Source organism: Numenius arquata, chromosome 1 (assembly GCF_964106895.1).
Source record: "Numenius arquata chromosome 1, bNumArq3.hap1.1, whole genome shotgun sequence".
In the NCBI taxonomy this organism is placed as follows: domain Eukaryota; kingdom Metazoa; phylum Chordata; class Aves; order Charadriiformes; family Scolopacidae; genus Numenius; species Numenius arquata.
The window spans coordinates 53,580,105-53,605,788 of NC_133576.1; the positions used below are offsets into that span (position 1 = coordinate 53,580,105).

General features: G+C 36.4%; 1 protein-coding gene across 3 annotated transcripts in view; it reads right to left on the reverse strand.

The window, feature by feature from the left end:
- The window catches only part of POLA1 (DNA polymerase alpha 1, catalytic subunit), a 205,437-nt gene that overhangs the window by 36,054 nt on the left and 143,699 nt on the right, over positions 1-25,684 (reverse strand). For all 3 annotated transcript variants that reach the window (XM_074144632.1, XM_074144623.1, XM_074144615.1), the window contains exon 36: positions 9,313-9,409. In XM_074144632.1, the coding sequence (XP_074000733.1) occupies positions 9,313-9,409 (97 nt within the window). The remainder of the gene's footprint in view (positions 1-9,312; positions 9,410-25,684) is intronic.

The window sequence follows — 25,684 nt, forward strand, 5'->3', positions numbered from 1 at the left end:
TCTATGTGTTTATTTTAAAGGTCAATATAATTCAAACTGGTTTGGAGACAAATTCTCCTTAGGACTTGTATGCTTAGCAGATGTGAGTTGAGGTAGCTACATTTAACATCAAGAAGATGACAGATTCACATCACCTGTGGATGCAGGCCAAGTTTGGGAGCTTAAAATAGCTTTTGGTAAGTATACAGTAAACCGGTTGCCTTATATAATAAGCACAGAAAAATTATGCACCAATACATGTGCGTGCACAGTATTAAATCTTGAAGCATTCCAAAGAAATGTCAATAATCCAGTAACCTGTTTTCTTCAGGTTTCTATTTCAACATTTCCCTTCTGACACAGAGATTACGATTTTCTTCGTTTTTGTTAGTATTGCAAATTATGATCACTTTTTTATATCATCCCTCTCACATGAATTCTGTTTTCTTTTATTGAAAGTATTTCTCCTTGATGGTTTGCTTTAATACTGTGACATAAAAAATGCGTATTTGCTGTCACGATGACTGTGAAAAGATATGTATTTCTGATGTCATTTTGATATATCACAGTGGTGAAAATGTTTCATTCTGTTTCACAGAATGAAAAAAAAAAAAAAAAATCACAAAATCTAATACTTTACAATACTCTTTTCATTCGATCTACCAAAGGTAGCACATGACTGACTTAGCAGATGGAAAACCAGAGTTTCTATCTGCCCAGTTTTAATAAAATCTCAGGACAAAACAAGCATAAAATGCCCTGAATATTAATTTTCTCTTCTCTAGTATGCAGTAAACCCTTTTTGGTTTTCCAAACCAAATTTCAAAATTTGGTTAGACAAATTTATAAGCAAGTGTGTGCAGTAGTAAGTAATAAATCAGTATACAGACATGAATGTATACCAATATGGGAAAATATATTTTTTAAAAGCAGTTTCACTCAATAAGAGAAATCAGCTGCATTCCCCATATCTTTTGTGGGGTCAAGGTTCCAGTGCACATATACAGTGGCATAAACAATACTTTTCCAAACATCTTTATAGCTGACACCAGATAACCTCAACCAAAATACAAAGAATACAAAAGAGTTAACTGAAACTATGCAACTTCCTCTAACTTCAGCTACAGAATCTTTAAATTTAAAGATGTAAAGTATCAATGACAAAAATTAAGAGGCTCCAAATTTGCAGGCAATACAGTCAAGGTTTCCAACATAATTTAAGGGAAATAATAATTAAAGACATGAAAGTCTTTCCACAACCCTCTCAAACTATACTGACCATGAAGAAAGGGAAAAGGAGAGCTGGGATTATGTGCAACACTATGCACCATCTTCAGCAGGTCACTGGTCTTTTAAATAATCTCTAGTGAACAAATAAGATTTCAGAAAGTTTTTAGTAGATAATTACACTTCCTGATTTTGTAATTAGTGGAACTACATGTAATTACATAATAATTATGACGGTAATTACGTAATTAAGATGTATAATTATGTAGTAAAAAACATTATGGAAATAAAAGCCATCAACTGTATAAGCACAATACATTTTTAAAAATAAATTCTGTATCATCTGTTTAAAGCTACCATTTTCCTCAAAATATCAAAGTGATTATGAGCCATCACTGGCAAGTTCTAAAATACACTTCTTATGAGACTTAAAAATCATACAGATAATTGTATCTTTTTTTAAATCTCTTTAAAGCCTTAGCTTTACATTATCCTTCTGATGTCTAGACACATGTACACTGAATGGATTACAGAGAGTTAAACTGTTTATGTTTATAATTATATTTCCAATTTCTACTAAAATAATTTTTAAAAAATTAGCATCAATGTCAGAATTCTAGTACCTAAAAGACAGAATTTTTTTAATTTTTTTTTTTTAGTACGCTGGCAGATCCATCAAACATAAGGGTCTTCTAAAAGGAAAAACATGCTAGTCTTGCACTTTCCACTAGAGAAAAGAGCTTACTGCTCTGAGAAGCAGTTAAAGAAGCTTTGTCACTTCTGACTTGCATTTAACAACAGAAGTGCCTCCCCATCAAAAACAGCCCCAAACTTTATTAACAGAGATGAAAACAGAAAGAAGTTATCTGTAAGAAAAATGTCAGAGTTGCAGATAAAAAAAGAAACAGTGAAGAAAAAAGAGCTTTAAAAAATATTCTCCATTTAGAGAAACTCACAGGAGAACTTCACTCACAGGAGGTAGATGACATTAAATAGACTACACCATTGCATGGGCTGTAACAAGTTGGCGTCTATCTATATACTTAAGTAGGAAAAAAAATCCTGGAGTGCAAATAGTGCACTTCCTGAAATGAAGATATTCCTGTTCGCTTTTTCCCACATACAGGAAAAAAAAAATAAAATCTATCCATTACAGCAGGATATTTACTTGAAGAAATCAAATAACCATTCTAATTCAAGAGGAGACAGAAGTTAGTTAAGCCACTACTTCATCCCACCTGCAACATTAATACAATGTGCAAGGAAAAAAGGTCTTAACTAATCAAAATCAGTCTATTGGCAGTATGAGCCACGGTAAATGCACTCCTGTCATGCCACAGATTTCCCACACTGTGGACATATTATAACTGTTATAACTCATCATTTCAATTTATTTCATTGACAAGTAGAGAAAATAATTCATAACAATTCGTAACTCCAAGAGAGGTGTCACAGCCCATAAAGTTTTGTGCTCAGAGAAAGTGTTATAAAAATGTACACTGTAACGTAGCTTAGATTTTGTAGGTTTAATAAAAAGACCACATAGCAGAAATAGAATGGAAAAAAAATTGCAGCTAAAATATTAAAAATGTCCAACTGGCAATAAAAAGAGTTTGATCATTAAGGGAGGATAACTTAAGATTTAACGATCAGCCAATTGCGATATATTACATCAAAATGGTTAAAATCCTACAGTGCATAATTTTCAATAGTATTTACTTTCAAAAAACTTTGTGAGATTTAACCATACTCAAGAAACGGTGACTCAAATTTAAAAAAAATGTTCAGAAATCTTCCTCTTCAAAACAACACATTAAGGAAAAATGAACAAGTGCTTTTGAAGATATACTCAAAGATTAAATTCTTGAAAATTAGTATTTTACGATCTCTTCAAAACAACATGATTGGAAGACAAAGTACTTGACAGCAAATGTGCAGAGGAGCATTTGTTTGCCTGGATGTAAAGATCACTATAGTGAACTGCAGTCTTAGCGATAGTGTCTGGAGATGTGACGCAAACAGAAATGCTTTGTTTATCGAACTGTGCTCTTTCAAAAGAGATATGCCAAGTTTCAGCCGTTGCCATCTTAAAAGTAAAGCCACATGCACATATGCACTTAGGTTATTTAGATCATTTCTCCTTATCTGCCCCTGGAAAGCGCACACAGTTAACTATAACCCCTTTCTTATTTATTGCAACAAGTACATTTTTGTAGTCTTCCTGCCTGTATATTGACAAATATTTGGCAAATGATTCTGATACCAGAAGCCTCCATTTCACTACAGTAATTTCACATACGATACAATCCTCCCAAGCTCCATCTCACACCTGCTCTCCTCCTTTTATCTGACTGGACCTCCATGCTGTATCTCAGAGCAGTAACGCCTCCTTGCTCAGGCCCATCCTTTCAACCCCGGGTGCAGTTAGTCCATCTCCCTCAGCCTCACCACTGTCATCAGTTGACTGGAGGACATACACTAAACCACATGACAAGTAGCTCTGCCAACATCCTCATTATAAACTGTCTTTCAAAGAATTACAAACAAACCTTCCATTAAAAAAAAGAACCACAAACAAATCACTTCAACCTGCTACTTGGCACACCAACTTATGAATATACTGGGGGAAACTACCCAGCACCGAAATGACAGGATTCACAAAAATATCCAGAGTTGAATTTTATGGTTTGATGTCTAGATCACACAGCCTAGAAGAGTTTCATTTTTCCCAACATAATTTTGCAGTCTATTCATCCATAAAGTAAACTAGGCGCTTTTTGGTGTTTGCATGGAAGGGTGGAGTGAGGCAGGCACAAAGCTGTGATAAAAGTGTGAAAATATCCTCTGAATATGCAGCTGGTTTTACAAAACTCTAGTCCATAAGTACATGATCAAAACAATTTTTTCTGTTTCCATGAAGTGGCATATACTTTGAAGATGTAGGTCTTCCTAACAAACAGGGACATTTAACGACTTCTCCCGAACTTGTTTTCTTCCCATCCTCACTTCCTTCTGCTTACCTATTAAATGGATATGCCCAGACTTTTCCGAATCCAATACCACGGGCTCAATAGTTGAAAATATTCTGTGAAAGAATATAGTCCAGCATCTCTGCAATTTATGTCCCTGAAATACTTAAATGCCTCATGAACAACATTTGTGACCTTCTCTCTCTTACAAATGGGACAGTGGAAAGACGGAGGCTTTCAGTTCCATTCTACAGTATGGAACAGGATCCTGGTCATAGAACTTTTTCTATTTCTCTAACAAAATGGCAGCACCATAAACAACCTCAGCGATATTAATGTTTTTGGAATAATGCTGCAGTCATTGTGAATAAGAAGACTGCATCATCCTTATCTTCCATGAAGAATTCTATTTGATACCAGGAGGAGGAACTGAACTAGAGACATCTGTGTGAGGTAGAGTAGTTGTACTGACTTTATGTGGGCTCTGTTTCTCTTCGTTTTTAAAGGTTTTCATTTTACTGTAGAAGCAAAATGAAAACAGTAATATCTTTGAATATTTAACAATACCAATATTTGAATGGAATAACGATATAAAGCTTACTACACTCTATTTTGATCTCCTGATGACATAGCCATAAAAATACAGTGGTTTCCATTTCTGAAGTTAAGGCGTACAGAGTGAGCATACTCCTGTATTTAAACATCACGTGTTTAAAATCACTGATAGTTTACCTATCCTTTTTTTTCATCCAAAATGCTACTACTTTGCAGTAAAAGGATGCTACTACTTTGCTAATTCTGCTGCTTTTTACTGCTCGGACTGTTCACCTACCTAGCAATGTCTGACTAAACTCACAATGCAGCTTTGAAAAAGCTAAGTGTAAGACAGTGCTGAAAACATTTTGAGTATGTTACTAGTCACAATGGAGCAGTTTTTCCTTTCCTGATTAAAAATTAATTCAGAACAAACAGCCCTTATTGGTATCTGTAAATTGGGGGTTTTGGCATAGTGATATTGAAAATTAAATTGGTTTTTGACCCGATACCAACTGTTCAACAGTTCCTGATTTTGACAGCAAAAGGAATTTCAGAATTTCACTTTGTGTAGTATGACAACTAAGAACCTTGCACTGTATCACAATGTTAACATATTAAACTGTATCGTCGTAACAGACCTTAAACTTCCAGAGGAATGAAAGCATTTGTTTGGAGGATCAATGCTACTCTTAACAACAGAACTAAAGACCCATAACTATATAATCCAGATGTTCCTCGATGGTATAATTGACAACTAACTTTACCAGTCACTGAAACAAGAAAACACCTTGTAGACCAATCAGCTTATTTTTAATTCTTACAGGGAAAAGATGGACCAATAACAGTATATAATGATTACAGTAGATCACATATGAAACATGAGTGAATGATGTCGTTGCAAATGTTGTAAACACCATACTGGTATAAATAAACAGAACAACATTATGCAAAACATGTTAATTAATCCTTCTGCTGTAATCCACTTTAGTAGATCTGATCTATTGAAGGTCTATAAAAAAAAAGATAATAAAAAACTGCTGAGAAGTGGAAAACTCTCCCTCGATCCTCCAAAAATTCAGGTTAGTAGTTGAAAGAGACTTAGAAGATAGCATACAGGTCTTAAACATGTAGGACTCTCTAAGAGAATACTCTATCACCCATCGTGCACAGAATAAGCTTCAGAAAGCAAAATTCATCTTAGATATAAAGATGAGCTCTCTATAGTACGTACAGTGAAGCACCAGAAGAAACTGGTTGTAAAACCTGACAAGCTGCAGAACCAGAGGATTTTTAAATTTAGCCTGTCTTTAAGAAGTAAGATATGGTATTGATCCTCTTGCAGAGAAAGGGAGCAGCTTGGCTGTCTTTTGAACTCCCACTGATTTCACAATTATTATTTTAGATTCCATTTCAATAAATAGTATGGAACTTCAATATAAATAGCTGAACAAACAAAACCTGTTCTGTAATTAAGGTTCTGTATTTTGAAGAGGCAAGTACAGAAAATGCAAGTGAACTAATAGTGAAATCTCAAGGTTCTAAACAAGAGAAGATATTAATTCTTTCAAACTACGGTGGAAAACATATTTATACCTTGAATCTATAACCATCAAAAGTTCTTTTTATAGAAGAACACTCCAGGATGAAAAACAGCTAAAGCTGCTATTAAGAATAAACAGAATCTACAAGAAAGAAAAAGAACTGGTCTTTAAAAATTTCGGGGAAAAGGGCAATAAAAGGTAGAATCGACAAACTCCATGCAATTCAGGCTTTAAAAAAACTCGTCCCAAAACAATGCAAAATCCACACCAAATCAAATATCAAAACAACAGTAAATAAGTGGTTTAGTCGCATAAAAAGTAAAAGACTGAAAATACCAAAGATGTACAAAACCTACATTAAAATTTTGCCACCATTTTTGATAAAAGCAATGATTCTGATCACAGGTCAAGGACAGAATGGCTTGTGAATGATGGCACAGAAACAAAATTCTTTGGCTTCCAAGGGGAGATAAACATGAGTTTCATGTTACGAAGAGGAGTTCACTAAATTTACATCTCAGAACTACAACAAAATTGGCACATGAAAAAACCTATGGAGTTTTACATTAAGTGTATCAAATCAGTAACATCTATTGCTAGAAAACAGAACACTGGTATCTATAAAGTAAAAAGGTGAGCCAAATAGTCATGGGCAATTATTCTCAAGTTCTGCACATATTTTAGAACAATAGAAAGATGTTTTCCTCTGAAGATACGCGAAAAATGGGACAGAATTGTACATAGGTTTACCAGACTCACCTAGTTAGTCTCTTCAAAGAGAACCAATTTCCAAAGGAAAACTAAGATCTAATTTACCTGGCCTTAACGCCTGCTGCAGCACCAAGGCTGAAATCACTGGCTGCCTGAAGATTATACAATGACTTTCAAATTGCTAAGAAAAAGAGAAAAATACTTCATGCTGAAAGGTAAACTGTCCAAGTGAACAGAAGGTCCTAGCAGAGTTCTTACAAGTCCTCGAGAATTACTCTGGAAACTAATTTTATTGAACTTTCTCCAATTAGCGACGAGGGTACAAGAAACATTTTCTCATCAAGGCAGAAGGTGGGAAATTATGTGAATGCAGAAGCCACCGCAGCATTTTTCAGAGATAATTTATTAACCTTGAAGTCTAATATTACAAATGAGATTAAGTAGTCCAAAATCAATGAAACCAGGAAAATTAAAGTAAAACAAAATGCCATGAACCTGAGATGTGAACTCATGATTCTGAAATGACAGGAGGGAAACCGCCCCCCCCCCAAATCCTCAAGATTTCTATCATTACTTAACTACAAGTTAATGGTATGATACTGCTATGAACAGGGCATAGGTGACTCAAGAAAGCATCAGCAGAGGTACTTCCAGCAAACATACAGTTCATTAAGTGTCTTGTACACTGCATAGACACCATCTAAAATACCGTGTAATTTCTAGTTTCTCAAAGATTAATTCAATCTAGAAAAGACTGCATACAAGGTGCTATGAGGAAAGATCATGCAATAGAGCCCAATTCTTCCTAAAGAAAGCTGAGTGTCACTGCCTTAGTTTAAAACAAAACAGAGATGTTACCACTATTTCCAAAAGCATAGTACAGAACATCAGGGAAATGAAATAAATAAACATATAGTGAATGGATATAAACAGTCACAAACAAGTTAGAATGGGAAAATTATAGTGAATTTTCAGTCATCACAGATCGAGGGTCTGAAACACACCTTAAATAGCAGCAAAAGGGGAAGAAACACCCACAAATTTCAAAATGAAGTGCCATAAACTTGCAATCCTTAATAATGTGGTAGTCTGCAGCAGCAGAGGATTGGATGTGACCACCCACAATACCTCTTCTACTCTTATGTCCTTATATTAGGCAAGAGATCTACACACAAAGTAATTTGGTTTCAGCTAGCAGTAGCATCCACCATATAACACTCCTTCAGTATATCTATAAAGTTATATTAGAATGAGATGGCTACACAGCGTGACCTTCTTTGGATGTACAAAGCCATTCTGAAGAGCAAGCAACAGATTGAGTTCACCATCTTAGAGAAATAAGGAAAGGAAATAAAAACTTCTAAAATAGGAAACATAAGTACAACAGGCCAAAACCAGGCTGTTTGCTTACTTGAGCGCTTTTTAGCTAGGCAGTTAAAACTATTTTGATTTTCATATAAGACTTATCAAAATAACATTTAGAAAGACTGAGTTTTGTTTAGTCTTTTTCCATCACCCAGCAACCTAGCTTGTGTCACAGGGCAGGGGTGGGTAAGACTCTCACAGCAGAGCAACTATTAGCATGGTAGTCTCCAGCAGTAGCACCTTTTCTTCACAGGCAGCACAGAGGATGCAGTGGAAGTGCTCACTGTAGACAACACACTTCAGTGGTGGGACCAAACAGAGCTTTATTTAGAATTCCAAGTCAGCCAAGCATTAACACACCTTCAGAAATATTCTTCTGTCAGCTTGAAAATCACTTAGCTGCACAAGACCCATGGATCCATTACAGCTTCGAAATGTTTTAGTTCAGAAATGTTACGGTAATTGGGAGAAGAAAAAAACTAATCTTCCTAACATTAGCTGAATCTGTATATTTAAGAGAGCTTTGTAGACAACTAGCATTACTGCTTTTCTTGTGCCATCATTTTCTCCCTGGTAAGAAGTGTCTCTGCGATATTAATAGTTGAACCTAAGTTTTAATTGGCTTTTCTTTTAAATATTGTATACATGTGTTTTAATTAATCTATTTACTGAAGCTGACGTGTCGTTCAAACTTCAAGCAAAGATATTTCTCTAATGCTGTAACATGCAAGAAAAAGCACTTTCTCCAAAGCACAGTCTCTTCAAAAGAAGAAAGGAGACATATAATATATTCTTAAAGTGATTAACTCCAACGCAACACATTCCTCTTACAGAGGATTCCTAAATTCATACTTTCTTCTATTTTCTGTTTTACATTACAGCCTCGTAGTTCAGATTGGAAGAGTATAAATGTGTTGGTCTAGTTTCCAGCATGCAAGTTGCTATTAAACTATAGTTAATTAATTAAAAAATATTAAACTTACCTTTATCCTCTTCAGCAATCACTTTATCCACTGCATACTCCACATCAAAAATGTATCGGTAAAAGCAGAGCTGAGTGTACAGGGCCTTATCAGAATACTGTAATATAAGAAGATAGCAATTAAAAACCCAACTCAAAAGCATGTCTTCTTGCAGCCATTTCTAAGTCCACTATCAAAAGTTGATTCTTTCTGCTTTCTTCTAACAGTTTATATGTTCTATTCACATCAGATTTTGGAACTATTATTATGCAGCAAAATCTCTTTACTGCATCTCTACACTTGCTCTCACAGTTTACACCAAGCATTTATATAAATCGTATGAAACATCCATTCTTACAAAAACATAAATTGTATTTTTCCATTCTTATAGATATGCGTATCACAATGATGCTTTAGCAACAAAGTGAAAGTCATAAGAATGACGGGACAAAGGAATAACTTCAGTGCTTTCCTATATTGGTTGGTCCTGGTCTCTTCGCACAGGTAACTAATGACAGAACGAGAGGGAATGGCTTCAAGCTCCAACAGGGTAGGTTTAGACTGAACATTAGGAAAGAATTTTTCACAGAAAGAGTGGTCGGGCATTGGAATAGGCTGCCCAGGGAGGTGGTTGAGTCACCATCCCTGGATGTGTTTAAGAGCCGTTTAGATGTGGTGTTGGGGGATATGATATAGGGGAGAACTTTGTAGTGTAGGGTAGATGGTTGGACTTGATGATCCCAAGGGTCTCTTCCAACCTGGACGATTCTATGATTCTATGATTCTATTACACAATGTAATGATCTCAAAAAAAGGAAAACAATTAATGTGTATTTTTGATGAATACAGGTGTTTGGCTGTATTCCTTCCCTCCCCCCTATCAGCTGTGGTTACATAAATTGTGAACATGCCATTCAAATAAGAACAGGTGCATATATACCTTTACAGATATGTCATCACCTTGCTCTACACATCTGTGAAGGCTACTGCATGTTAGCAATCACACATTTAGTTCAAAAATCTGCAGGTGTGTACATGTGGAATATGATACTCAATTAAATGCTCTGACTGTCAGTGATGTCAAGCCTCTGTGCTATTCCTCTAGTTCAAAAGTACATGCCTGTATGCATTCGTATCACTGTCACCATTCTGTGCACTAGAAGATTGCTCGAATAGACATGAGATCCACCTTGCCCACGCTACAGCTGAACCCTTTCAAGTTAATCTTCTTGAACTCTTGTTCAATAAAACCACATTCCAGTCCCTGCTGTTTAAGATATTGGAGTTCAAATATTAGCCAGCAACAGTTTGAAGACTCGTGCATTACAGAAATCATAATTTATAATGAGATAACCATAACAGCATCAAACAGGGAAGTAGTGTCCATTTTAACACATTTAATACAAAAGTAGATACGTATGAACCCTTGAAGATTTTCTTAATGAACTACAAAACCAATGAAGAATGTGGTTAGATCCATGTAAAACTGCGACTCGGTACACCACAAGGAATGATCCTGAAAATGCAGCGGAAGAGCAACTGGTAAACTATTTCTGCTTATTGGGATTCTGCTTTAACTTAGCTTTTCACTCTTCTACTCAATCAAGCCAAGTTTTGTTACTAAATTCAGTTAATTTTACACTTCCTCTGACATGTTTTAAAGTATCTATAACTATTAAACAACTCATGTTGAGCCATTTGACAACAATTGCTACTGCTTAATTATTTTTATATATTTTAACAGTATACTTTTTTCCACTTCATGTGAACCTATTTTAAAAAAAGACACACAGAAGCTTATTTTATTCCTTATTAGCTATTCTACGATATGCATCATCATTATACTATTATACACCAGTTATTTTTAGTAAATCCTGATTACTGCTTCCTGAAGAAGAAAAAAGGAGGACGACAGCGATTAAGTTATTTGTTTAGTTTTTTAGATTCAGCTGTAATTGCTGGTACACATCTCCCTGACTGCACACATGAAGCAGGTTGAATAGAACACTGAAATTACCTCCTTCATAATAGTTTGTTTTGATAATGTATTGTGTGTCGAGATGATGAGAAACAGTTGCTGTCAATTTGATTAGCCATTATATTTTTATGTTAATTGCCATTATTGGGTCCATTCTGTTTAGTGTCACCATAGAAGCCATACAATGTTAGCATAAATAACAAATTGGAGTAAATTAGGAAGATATATTTTTGCCAATTCATTTTAATTGCCCCTCAGTCCTTCCGTCGGTTAACGCAGCTGTTGACCCATAATAAGCGCTAGGTCAATATAGCTGCTTGTCAATTCAGAAATGCAAAGTGCTGTGTTGCTGGTAATGGATATACAACAACCTTTGCCAGCCAACTGAAGCAAACGAATGACAACCCACATGAAAGAATAAAGCATCAGCTATAGAGTTTAGTGACCTGATATTAGTAGGCAGGCTAATTGAAAGTCACTGCTTAAATGGATAAAGAAAATACAAAAATCAGTATGTAAAAATGTATACATGCACACACAGACAGATACATATATATATACACACACACAATTTTTTTTTTTTTACTGATAATGTGCTAATATCTCCTTCCCTTTAGCTTCCTGCCACATCTTACAATTAATAATTGGTGGAAAACAAAAGGGTTTGAAGATTTTTCATGCAATTAAGTCTGAATATTATGGTATACTTGTGAATCCAAGGAAGAGGTACCTTAAATTTAAAAGGACTTTAGGAATTACTTATATCATCACTTCTTATATTTCCTTAATTTCTGATAACCTGTAGGTTTAAAAAAAGGGAAAAAAAGCCCAATCCCTAAAATTTCAAACCCAAGTAATATTTTACTTCTGATAGTGAATTTTTTGTCTAAAGAAGATCTGACACCCCTAACATTACAGTAAGAACTTGAGCTAAATTTGTATCATTATTTATGGATTCTTTCTTCCCATGAAAGACCGAATGGTGAGTACACGAAAATAAAACTCTATTTTGAAGTTCTTATTTGTTCCATGATGTTTGGTTTCTTGATTTCATTAAGAACTGATTTCAATAGTTAAGTCTGCTTCGCTGACAGCTTCCATTCATGGAAAAAACACTTTGTTCTTTCCATGCAACCAAACTTGGTTTTGTTCTTTAAATTGCATTTAAAACATCAATAAACAGATGAAGGAACCAAAGGTATATAGTTTGCATTAAGCACAGTTATTCACTCCTTTGACAGAAAAATTAAGCTTCTAACATAAAAACAGCAGATGTAATAAAGAAAATTCATTGTGCTTGGCCAACAAAATATTAATTTAAAGAGATCTGGGTTTAATACGGTTGCAGAACTGTTTCCTGTAGCATCAGGAGGCCAACTGCAAACCTCCAACCTGCCTTCCCAGAAGAATGTAAGATTACACAGATTCTGTAACAGGAAAGTGATGGTGAATTATGAACACTGGAAAAACGAATTTTCCCACGACCAAGCTCAAAACTAGGGTACAAAGTGAAAAGAAAATAATCTTGCTCAGCTACCACACATGCCAGGGAATGCTCACTAGGGCACATGTTAGGAAAGGAAACTTTACAGACACAAGGTATTTGTATTTCTGGAGTTCCTGAAGGTCAGCTGTGCCTCCACATGTGTCCAGGTCCAGCTTGCTTGACTGTAATGACTAGCTTAGCTATTTGTCTTGTCCCCACAGCTGCTCATGTTTGAGCAAGACACTGGACTGAAGGGTAGCACCACCTCTTCTCCTGTCTCACAAATGTCTAAAATCTCAGCTCTGGAGCAAGGTCCCCTTGTGCGTTCACTCCACCTCTCTCTGGCCCAGCAAACCACGAGGCATTTTTCTACACCAAAGTGAAATTTCAAGGGGAGAATGGTCCCAACTCCTTCATTCTGTAACAGAATAGTCAGTGAGTTGGGGATTTTTCCAGAAGAAGCAGACACAGGTTTGCAACCCTTCTGGCAAGAACAGAGAATTGAACTTGGTTTTCTTAATCTTGCACAGAGAGGGTGGAAAAATTGCCAATGCCCACTTTTCCTCCTCTTTTTTAGAAATGCCAAAGCTCAATTCTCTGAAAGTAAGGGAACCTGGAAAGATTTAACCATTGGCAAACATCTTCCTACCCTAAAGACAATGCCTAAGGAGAACTTAAGATGCACTATCTCTCACCAGCTTTTCTGTAATGAAAGAAAGGTTGGTGGCAGCTGCATTTAGGTATCGAAATTAGAGGGCCTCTCCCTGAGGGCTGGCTGTTTTAGATTACATCCCAAGGAACTTCAGTTGAGATGCCTCATTCTCCTCCATCCTGTTAACAGGCCGCCTGAGTGGCTAACACACCAACCTCTACAATCCATTCAGTAGCTAAGGGCAGCAGGATCGTGACCTAGAGAATTCAGGTAAGAAAGGTCTGAGGAAAGGAAAAAGGGAAAAATAAACAGAAGGGGAAGTTGATGGAAATTCACAACAGCAAGGTAGCAGAAGACTGAACTAATGACTCTAGTTCTGATGTTCCACTTACCTAGATACAGTGCTATTCTACTAAACACCTTTTAAGCAGCATGTAAAATCTCTGTTGAAAGTGTATGTTTGAACAGGCCAGAAAACTAAATGCCCGTACTTAGATTAATTTTCTTTGAACTATTGTGAATTCCTGTATTAACCAAAGATGTGATGGTCAATGCTTTGTGAGTGCTTTTTAGATTACTCAAGTCTTTTATTTACTCTTTGGTATCTCCCAAATTCCAGTACTTCTCTATAGTCCCACCACACTCATGACCCTTCAAATCTTTTCTGCATCCTCATTTTTTTTTGGTGTCCTTTTGCTTTCTTCTGCACCTGACTCTCTCCCATTTCTTCAAGCTCTCTCTGTGACGTTGTTGTTTTGTATTCTTTGTCCTTTACTGTCTTCCATTGTGTCACCTATGGTTTTATGGATGATGAAGGCAACAAGAAATTAAAAAAAAACCCACAAAACACTTCCCCTTCTAGTTTGCTAACTCTATTAAACTGCTTTGCAAAGGAGATAATTTCCACAGGCTACAGAAGTTATTTGTATTACTTCAATTAATTATAATACAAAACAGTGGCACCACTTCATTAATCAGCTGCTTGAGAGAGTTACTTTTGTGAAAAGCCTTTTTGGTAATTTGATTAGAAAGAACAGTGGCTCTTACTACTGTGATATGATTCAGTATGTCCATCAAACAAACCCTTTAGAACTAGTTCTTAATACTTTAAAACCAGGAAAGAAAGAAAAGGAAATAGAAGACAAGTCTCTTGGCAGAAAAATGTGTCTCAGAGCCTTTCAAGGCTTAGATGTAACAGAGCAAAGCGTACAGGAAATACTTCAGTGCTTTGAGAGGCATTTCCTCCCCTCCCCCCCTTAGAAAGATGCAGTAATTAAAACCTAATTATTATCTTCATTTTAAACAAAACCTAAAGTGAATACCAATTAATAACAACATACTAATGAGCATCTGCTGTGATGAAATTGAATATGAATGTGCTGCAAATTTCGGGTAATTTATTTTTTCGGGGAAGTGCCACTGGTCTCAATCTACTGCTGGAAGATTGTATAGACTGTACACATTTTTCATCGTGTCTCTTATGTGCAGCAATTTCTATTTTCAAAAAGAGGGCATCGCTCAGCTTTGTGGATGTTTATATATCCAAATGCTATCCACGCTACAATGATTTCAAGGCGATAAGCTGAAGTGTAAGACCGTGTTTTACACACCTCACATATTCTTTTGTAAAACCAGGGCAGTTGCATCGCACCACGTCCACACAGCCCCTATTCACCATCAAATTCTGAAGGCAGACAGTCCTGCATGAAAGAGCTTGCAAAATGTGAATTAATGTTACACTAAGTACTCATAATATGCGTGCCCCTCACCTCACGCCAATGCTGATGTATTCTGAAATCTGGTCTTCTCCTGCACCACAAAGGCTAGTTAAAACACAGCACTGGTCTGCGTCAAATAGGCTGAAATAAACTATGCACCTAAAATAACCACTGCACATAAAACAAAAAAGGTGAAATATAAGTATATATAAATTTCAGCCTTTACACTTTAGCATACAGTTTTTGAAAACTTACACCCAATTCCATGAAAATACGAGATGGTTGGTCACCATCTTTCCTGACAGCAGCATTGGTTATAAATTAAATGGGGAGGTATGGTGGTGTGTGTGGTTTCCTTCTTAATCCTCCAAACTGTCCACCCCCTCAATCAATATTGGTTTTTTTTAGTGATTATGACTCACGGAGTCCATTAAAGAATTAAAAGGAAACAAAAACAGATGTGGCAGGATTTGGCTATGATGAAATTTTCCCTAGTACTTATGTTAACACGGACTGTATAAGTAAAGAAGAGGTTCTTCCATACACATGCAGGGGTCAATGGGGGGGAAAAAAAAAAAAAAAGCACACAGCAGAAGACTGGATATTCATGTACATTATGAGACATTTTTTCCCCCCTTAAATAACTGAAGTGAAAAGAACTTTTGCTGGGTTACGTACTGTTTAGCAATTAGTGAGAGCATTACAGAGGATCTCATTATAAAAACAACTCTGGACTGCAATGCCAAAAAACAACCAGAAAAGTGGTTGAGGAACTGGGTGAAAAACAGATGATGTCACCAGCTGGCAAGGGCCACCGGACTGAATGAAAGAGTTAATAGAATACATCCAGGGTGGATCCTGACAATACTGTTATTAAATATTTTCATTAGAAACCCTGGAGAAAAAGTAGCTGGCCATTAACAAGATTTAGGAGGCATGAACATGGTAAAATAGAAAAGGAAGGAAATTTAATAAGCAAAATATTTCTGGCCGTAACAAAGAAACTGAATGAATCACCTAAAACTAGGGAGAGTCCCAGGCTGGAACTGTTCTGCTTTGAGGATTCATAAGATGATGCCTCAAGGCATACGGCACAGACACAAGATGAACGGCAAGTGCCAGCAGATGGGGTAGTACTTACCTATAGAGCTCTAGAGGAATGGAAGGATGAAGATGTAGATCCACTAATGGTGGTGGACCACCTCTACTTAAAGCTGGCAATATAAGCAAAGACATGAAATAAACCCTGTTCCTCTTCCTCAGAGATATATTGTTTTTTAAACAAAAAGACTGAGTGCCATCTACACGTAACAGTTTCTCATTTTAATGATATGTATGCAACCCTCTTTCCTATTCCTGGTCTTTCTTGTATGTGCTCTACTGCTCATCTGAGCATGCGGTAAACCAAATTCAACTCACTAATCCAGCAAAAATTACTTGCTTCTTTTCTAATCTGGCAGAAAACCAACCCCCCAGATCTAACTGCCTCCCTGTGTGGTCAACAGCTGGCACAAGGCAAACCAGCAAACTGCACGGTAGCTGATGTGAATAAGCCAAACTAGCTACTGCTAGCAAGGGAACACAGTATGTTCCCCTGCTTTTAGCACTGAGTTTGAGCTCTGCTTTGCACCCAGTACTCAGGTTGATCTGAGTGGCAGTAAGACTTGTCAGTGAGAACACAAGTCTTAACTAAGAATCACTCTTTTTTGGGGTGGGGAAATCACTTGCCTCACATACCTTCAGTATATACGTGTCATTGCGAGGTGTTCTTTACTTTGAAATTTTCAGCATCAAGATGTTTATGACTAATTTTTGATATTACTAATATTTAATACAAGAGACAAGCACATAGAACTTGTGACCGAGTCTTGAACAAGATCGGACACTACCTGCTCTGAGGTATCTTTTTTCTAAGAACATTATAAGAGTAATCAACGACAAATTGTATAGAAATTAGCTCTAAAGATGTTATATATGTGTATGCACATGTGTGTATGTATATGTGTCTATGCACTGCATTATGTATGTGCGCATATATACAAACACAGACATTTAAATAAAAATACAATAGCAAACAATAAATATAAATGAGAAGTTTTAACATAAAAATATTAGTATTTTATATAAATACTGTTCCAGATTCTAAGAAAAGTCCACAAACAGCACTCAAAATTAATAATGGAATGAATAAGTAGCTGGTTTTCATACAGAAAGTTTACTAAATTGATATACAAGATCACATGAGGTGGTTAACTCCCATAGGAGGAAATGTCATCAAGGCGGTCCCTTTGGTCAGTTCTTCCCTACTGATGAAAGACTGACATCAGTCTGGAACAGGACTCACCCAATATCACATACAAGCAAATCTACAAAATTGTATCTGCCCAAATGCATTGAACATTAATCCACAGAAGCACCAGCATGATCCCAAAATCAACTGTATTTTAAGAGCCTCCGATCAAGAATACTTGCACACTTCAAATAAATTGCTGCTTGAAATAAACAGCATATAGATATGCTCCTAAAATATATCCTCTCCTTGGTGTACAAGACAAATTAATAAAAAGAAAATAAATCAATGTTTACATTTTTAAGAAAAAACCAAGCACTTTCGAAGTAAGTAATGTCTAGAGTTCTGGAATCACCTGACCCTTGACAATCTGGGGTAAGAAGTAATTGACAGAAAAGGCTTGGTGAAAACTATCTCTGTAAAGCAAAGCTGTCATTCTGCTCTGGAGCTAAAGGACCATGGCCAAGTATTCCCCATCTATCTTAAGTGTTACAGAACAAGCTAGTACAGCTCCAGAGTGCTCTCTCTCTCATTCTAGAGAACTGATGGATCTACTCATTGAGTGAAGACCACTCATAGCAGTAAACTACAGGCCATTTGCTTATTCGAAACAGAGAAAATTAGCACACACATAGGAACTCCCATCACTGAACAGAATTCTTTTACTTTCAAGTAATTTCCTGTACTTCCATAAAAAATTCTAAAATCATGACATTCTTTCTATCAAACAAAAACTAAACTGTGAATATGCAGGAAATTTACTTTACAAAAAGATGTGTTACTACAGTTGAAAGAATCAAACAATTAGGACTCTGTGCAGCTGAAATCTGCATACAAAACCTCTACCCTTACTGATGGACAACTGCTCCTCATGGAGATTACAAGTCATACCCTGTTCCTCAGGACCCACGTTTCTCACAGCTGGCAATCAAATAAATCAAGTGGGGACCAACCAAAAAGATTATATGAAACAACCTCACTAGCAGTAATTCTGCCTGCAGGGAAAGAATCTGCATGAGGTAGCTGCCAGACCAGAACCATGTATCAACCATCTATCAGCTACAGTCCTATTTCATGGCAAAGAGAGAGTGGCCATCACTAGATGCCTGAGGCTACTAGAGGTCTTCTAGAGGCCTCTGCAGACTAGGTATACGGCTGTCTTTTTACCGTTTCATGCAATCTGCTGACAATTTGTGCAATCTGTGTAAGCAACTTGGCTTATACATATTTATTTAAATTACCATTTTGTTAAGAACTGAGTAACATTGCATTTCTTTTCTCCAAAATAATTTACTAATATTTGTGAACGCCTTTTTTTTAACTGAATCTTGATTACCATTCAACAAGCACAAGTACAGCATTTAAAAACTGGTTATATTATTAAATAAACAACACTATAAATAGGCTAGATAGATAAGCAAATAAGCTAATCTAAATAAGTTTTAAGATATAAAAGCATGCATGTGAAAACAAAAGGAAAGTATCATTTACAGAGAGAGAACTAAACATACCGCTTTGGATTACCATATTCCTGTTTCTCAAGAGTTCAGGACTCATTCCCTCAATTCTAGGTTTTAGCAAGAGAGTAAAAAGTTTTAAAAGCTAGGTTTCTGCCTTCAGCTCCTAGTTTCTCAGTTTTTAACGAACTATTCATTGAGCTCAAGTAGTTAAATAATCTGAAGCAACGAATGTATCTGCTGCAGAGGACACTATTTTGGCTAAAGCAAACTCGGCATTTCAGTAAATTCTAAAGGACTTGGAACAAATGTTCTTTCTTGTTGACCTTGATTTTTCTTAAAAATTAAGACAATAAGGAAACTAGGCTGAGATATGATAATGCTTCAGCTACTCATCATGCACCCTGAAACATTTTACTATTAGAAGATCAGATTTGTTAGAGATTGACCGAAGTCCCCATCTCTAGGGTACCAGCAATATTAACAAGCAACTCCTGAAACTTCTCAGACTATGCAAGGTTACTGTTTCAGCAGGAAAGGCAAACAGACTTTCAATATAGTTTATTTAACTTGCTTCACTAACTCTGGAGCCAGGTTATACACCAGAGACTCCTCTGCTAAAAAAGATCTTTCTTCCTCTGTTCTGGTTAGGTGAACTGTCCCCAGCAGGTTACAGTAGCACCTCCCTGTCTGTAGCAGCGTGTATGATCTGCTTTATCAATGGAAGTCTTGATCTCGTGTCTCTGAAGCAGCTCCCTGACTTTAACAGAATGGCTGTCTATTAAATGCTAAAGAAAAGTCATGATATGCAGATAACAAAGCAAAGGACAGGATCTTTTTTGTGGCTGGCACCGAAATGTTAAGATCAGTTGTGTACAAAGGCATATCTCAATGACTTATATGGCAACTTTATCTACTACCTTGGGGTTGAAATCAATGGCAGCACTTTAGGTACCAGACACAACTCCAGTAGCTTATTATGCTGCCATCTGCTCCTTCCACAAACAGTCAATGTTATGCAGGATTCCCCCCATAGGTTTTGCCCAGAAAGGAAAGCATAAGTTATTTTCAATCTCCTTCTCCATAACTCAAAATGTATTCTTTGGCACCGAAAGCAGCATTGGCATCAATGCGTATGATAATTCTGATGGATTTTATTTTTTAATGCCACCTTCTCTACATACATCTCTGGCATCATCTACCTGTCTAACAGTGTTCTGGGTGACACAGGTTTCAGATACTGCACGTTTAAAACTGATTGCTATTGATATCAATTTTGTAGACTGCTTTGAAAAAAAACATAGATTCTGTCCTGCATCCTTCAATTGGAAAGTCCAAACAGGAAGAAAGACACCAACGCTGAGATTATCCACAAAGAAATGGAATTAGTCCACCTAAGAACTGACAAAGATTAAAATCTTCAGATTTTGATTTTGTCAGCCATTCTGATGAGTGAGGTCAGTAGTGTGTATGTACATCCCAGGAGAAAAAGTGCAGGTCAAACACTACCCCCACCACACCCCAGTGAATTTTCAGTCAAGAGGTGCTGAATAAATTTCAGAAAAAAGTATACAACAGCCTGGAGGGTTATTCTCAAGATTCTCAAAAGTTTAAAAAATTGTTCAAACAAGTTATGTCTGAGCTACTGAAGCAACTTAGTAACACATGAAAAAGTAAACACACTTAGCAATTAAAAAACGATCCGCTAATAACATGATGTGAATGATTTAAATCATCTATTCATTTTCATGGACACCCCAGAACATGCAAGTAAACTAATGAATTTAATAGTTGTGACAGAGGTAGCTCTGTAGCTCATTAATAACTGTAATCCACACAATGCTTTTATTGTCATAGTTTATTGTTTCTAGTATGGATACGGGGGACTATGTGTTTTCTTCCACAGGTGCTCCCCACATTCTTTTGTTAAAAAACAAAAGAAAAGAAAACTAGATATGCCCATCACTATGATTTACTGTAACTACACCCTCATAATATGAGCAGTGGAACTTTCTATATGTAGTTCATTAATGTTAATGATTCTGTGCGTAATAATCACAGCTCTGGAAATAGTCAACTAGTGACTTGACATGGGGATGGAGCACAAGACTGAAGCTGTGCTCCATCCCAACATTTTTCCAGTTTCCCTGCTTATTATTTGAATGGTGTCTCTGTGTTTCTCGCAAGTGCAAGGAGTCCAAGCTAATTGTTATTGAGTTATTGTCACACAAATTAAACTATCAGGTTATTACTGAAATTCTTCCTTGCACTGTCAGTTATCCTAACCACAGATATTTGGATGAAGACCCAAGAAATAATTTTAAACAAAACAATACGAAGAGTGGATACTTCCAAGCAAGGCATCCCCTCTAAATGAAAATTGTTTGTCTGCAAGCTGCTAAAAAAAACCCAGCCCTTGTATTTTTAAGAATACAGACTGCCTTAAACAATCATCTTCAATGGATTAAATCTTAATATTTCCACGCTGAAAGAGATTGGTGACAAACATTAACTAATTTCTCTAATGGGAAACCCTCTTAAAGTGATTATTTTTACATGTAACTGAAAGAAATATTGGTTTAAATAAAAATAATAGGTTTCTTGCTGCTGGAGAAAAGCAAAAGGTGTTGAACCATGGTAGCAACCTATGCAATAATTAGCTATGATTGAAAGACTTCCAATTACGAAGTCAGTAACATGGTGACTGGAGTATTTTTCATCACAGATAGTACACTCTGGCAATCATGTCTCTGACACGAGATGAAAGAAACCCTGGACAGCAAGAACTCTGCTGAACCCAGGTGAAAATGTGAAATGGTACACACTCACAAAAGTGGCAAAATGATCTTTCCATAGTTCCATTCTCCAACAGAAAAGGAACTGTTGGTATTTAAGCATTAGGCAAGGGCAGAGAAGATCTGTTTTCCACCTCTGTTTCTGCAAAAAGCTGCAGACCATTGGGTGAATCTCTAGGCCTTCTGGTAACTTCAGCTCCCCTTCTGTAAAGTTAGGGCATCTGCAAACAGTGTTGGGTGTTAATAAAAAATTCTATGAAATCACCTATTAAAAAAGTGTTCTAAAGATTAGCCCTTCCCTCAGGGGCTAGAATTAAGTTTGCCTTTTTTTGCCTTGGACATACACATCTATCTGGGCAGAACTATCTGGTTGTATTAGGAGTTTTGATCGTTCACATTCAACAAGTGAAGAAATCATAAATTTAACCTTTCAAACTTTACAACAAATTCTTAAAAGAACACAGACTGACAAACTGCATGCTGCTTTGCCCTGGCACCAAAACACTACAGGAGGGCAGGTATTTCTTTAAAAATCAAATGTTATTTTACCAAATACAACAGAAAAGTCAAAAAATAATTTGTGAGGTTCCAAACTGGCAAAGCAAGAGATCTTTTGATAACAGGTCTTCCAGACAAAAGCCTGTAGGAAGCTCATAAGCAGTGTCCCAGCAAGCCTCTCAGGAAACCCATACATATACTTTGCCACACTCCTGAGTAAATTCTGAAGGATAAGCTGGAAGAGGAATGTGGTATAGTTATTAATAGCATGAGTACCTCCAAGTGCAAGGGATATTTTGTCTCTAGGACAAAAGAAAAGCAGCTGGTTGTGACAGGAAGATGTGGAACACCCCTGTGAAAAACCTTCCTTAACAGCAATCTGCTGATTAGAGCAACATGGTTTTAATAAACTCCTTTTTAAAATAATTTATAACTAATAACTTTTTATTAGAAAGATAATTAACTTCTCTAATGTTAAATTCTCACCAAAAACTTTCCTGAGAAGTCCAACAATCAGATATGAAACTGGATCAGATGCTTCAAATACTGGACTCTGTGTCCCCTGAGGGAAGTTAAAATGTGTATTCAATGAATATAACATTAACTGCTCTGAACTTGAGATGCCTTAATGAGAAGTACAATGACACAAGACAAACCTTCTTACCATAAACAAATAATCCTAAGACTTAAGAAGCCTTACCAGGAACATCTCCCTCCTTTCTAGTCATCAGGCAGAATGTATGGGTACTGCAGTACATAGCTACACAAGCACTCAACCTACGCACTCACGTGTATGTTTAAAAGGTGGGAATCCACTTAGCAGATAAACTGAGAAAGAAAAGAGTATGGCCTCCAACCGAGTGTAGTAAAACAAGGAGCATCCTCACAAGACTTCCTTCCCTCTTCCGTACGCCAGTGATTGCAGCTACAGCACTGTCACAAAAAGACAACCCATAACAACAGGAAAGAGTGGAACAGAGGATTTCTGTAATGGGACAGACATTTCAGAAACTTTTCTGCTAGAATTAGTGACATCTGAACTTGAATTTCTCCCCAATGGTTCCTGATCACGGTACAATGCTTTCTCCTTCCCAATGCTTCTTAGTGGGTTAATGCTGTATCAAGGACACACTAATGAACTTTTGTTACTGTCATCACAGTACTCCAACAGAAACCAAGCCCTTTGAACAACAGTGGATTAAGAGATACTGGTAATTGGATTTCTCAGAATCTAACAAAATATAAGCAGTTTTGGCCATTCCACCCTTCAAAAGCATCGCCAACTCTTCCCCTATTGTAAAAAAAAGTCCCTTATGTAGACTGTGTAAAAAGCTTATAGGAAGCTAAACGTAACAAATCTTACAGGGAACATAAATCATTAATAATTAAGACACTTAATTTGTCAAGCTAGTAAAGTTGTATTTCTGGGATTGAAAAGACAGCAAACAGAAAAAAGCAACCTGAAATTTAGTACCAGGGAAAGTACTCATATATACATACAATAAAAATGTCAATCATGTAATCATAAATAAATAAGACTGGAAAAAAATGACCTTATCTTTTACACTATCATGCAGCACCCCAGTTCCCAAATTATAGGGAAGAAAAAGTTGAACAAGGAAGAGGACAGTCCATCTAAGAACAGAAAGAACAGATTGTCAAGAGCAGCTGCTCTCAGAGGATTTAGTTTCAAATATTTAGAAAAAGTAATAGGAAAAATGTAGCTCTCAAAAGTTTCTGACCTAGGAAAAGTAGGATTGGCTAATTAGACATCTTTATAAGCTAGACAGGATGACAAAAGCACCTAATGAAATGTACTTACTACAGAAAACAATGTCAATAATCATTGTTATTGTTTTATACTCTTGTAACTTTTTCCTTTAAAAAATTACGATTTTAATATTGTTATTCTTAAATCTTACATAATTAAAAGGCTCATTCCAATTCTGCCCAGCAAGGCAAATGATTTCCACAGGCATGGCAACCCTGACACACGAATACAAGTCTGCTCATGTAGAGGCCAGGCCCACAACGCACATCAAGGTAGCTAAGAGTGCACCTGAATCGAAGGCTATCAAGGGAATTCTTCAGAAATACTAACGTTGGCTGCCTGCTCTCCACACAGGAACTCTTTATGACTTTTCATCTTCCTGATAAATTCAAGAATCTTGATAGTAAGGGTGCATACTTATGAGGTTCGATACAGCTAAATACAGCCAGTTGGGAAAGTTTAGTATTTCCCTTACTCTTGCAGCTTTCACAAAAGACAAATTTTTCTTCAGTGTCTTTTCATTACAACCTTTCACCTTTTATTCACCAAATTTATATATCCCACTCAATTTTATCTTCGCTGCATAGGTCTGCAATGGAAATTGTCTGTTGAAAGGATATAATCTTTAATACATTACTTCTTCACAAGGCTTCAAGATTGTATTATCTACGTTAGGTCATCAATAACTTTTTGTAAGGTGATGCACTGGATGTATTCAGTCAAGAACTACCAATTCTCTTGTTAAGGTTTATCCAAATACAAGGGAACACAAATTCAAAATTTTCTTTTATTTTTTTTCAAAAAGTTTGGAAAGGTGTGGATTTTAAAAACAAAATATTTGTGTACCCAACAATGAATAACTTTGTACATATAGTACAGCTAACCAGAGAAGCTGTCTCAAGCAGAAAATTCATTTTTATCACAGCTAACTCATTGTTTGGAGCTTATATATATTTCTGCAATTGGAATGAGGCTGAAAGAGGAATGAGGCTGAAAGCTGACTGGAAGACATAAATTAGGTTAGATAACAACAACCTTGTGTGGCAGCAGGAAAGCAGCCAAACCTCATACTACTTATTATCCATGCCAATAGACTGTTTTGTTAGGTGAGGATTTCTGAGTGGTTTTCAGCAAGGGGAAGTGCACGTTCACCTTCCCATCCTTGTCATGCACTACTCCTCTGTATTATGCACTAGCTGGAACCTCTGAGCTGTCTTAATGAGATGACCCATATAAAAATCTAGCCAGCAGAACTACAGCATTGTTGAACAATAAAATAAAAATTTGAGAAAATGGCAACATTTTCTTATCCATGTGGCAGTAGTGAAAAGCATTCCTTTACCCATTTCTTCTACCTGGGTATTCAGAAGCATGACACTCAACAAATCATCTAGATCATGAAAACAGAGTAACCAAATGCATATATGCCTCTTCAAACAAGAAGTTTAACTACTTCTGTCAACCCATCCAGCTCACGAACAACAGACTTTCATGTTCTACATGAGATAACCTATGGAGCAGAGAAGTATTTTCCCTAAGTATCTCACCACAGGGTTATCAAAAAAACTTTAAAAAGTATGTTTTTGCAGGGGTGCACAAAGTCTCAAAAGTTGTTTAAGGTTTATGAGGCAGAACACGAATATTTCAGTTTTGTCCAGTACCAGGTGATTAAACAAGATAACACAGTCTTCAGGTCAAATTATGCTTAAGGTTTCACGTAGCACCATAATGGTCTTAGCATAACCTGT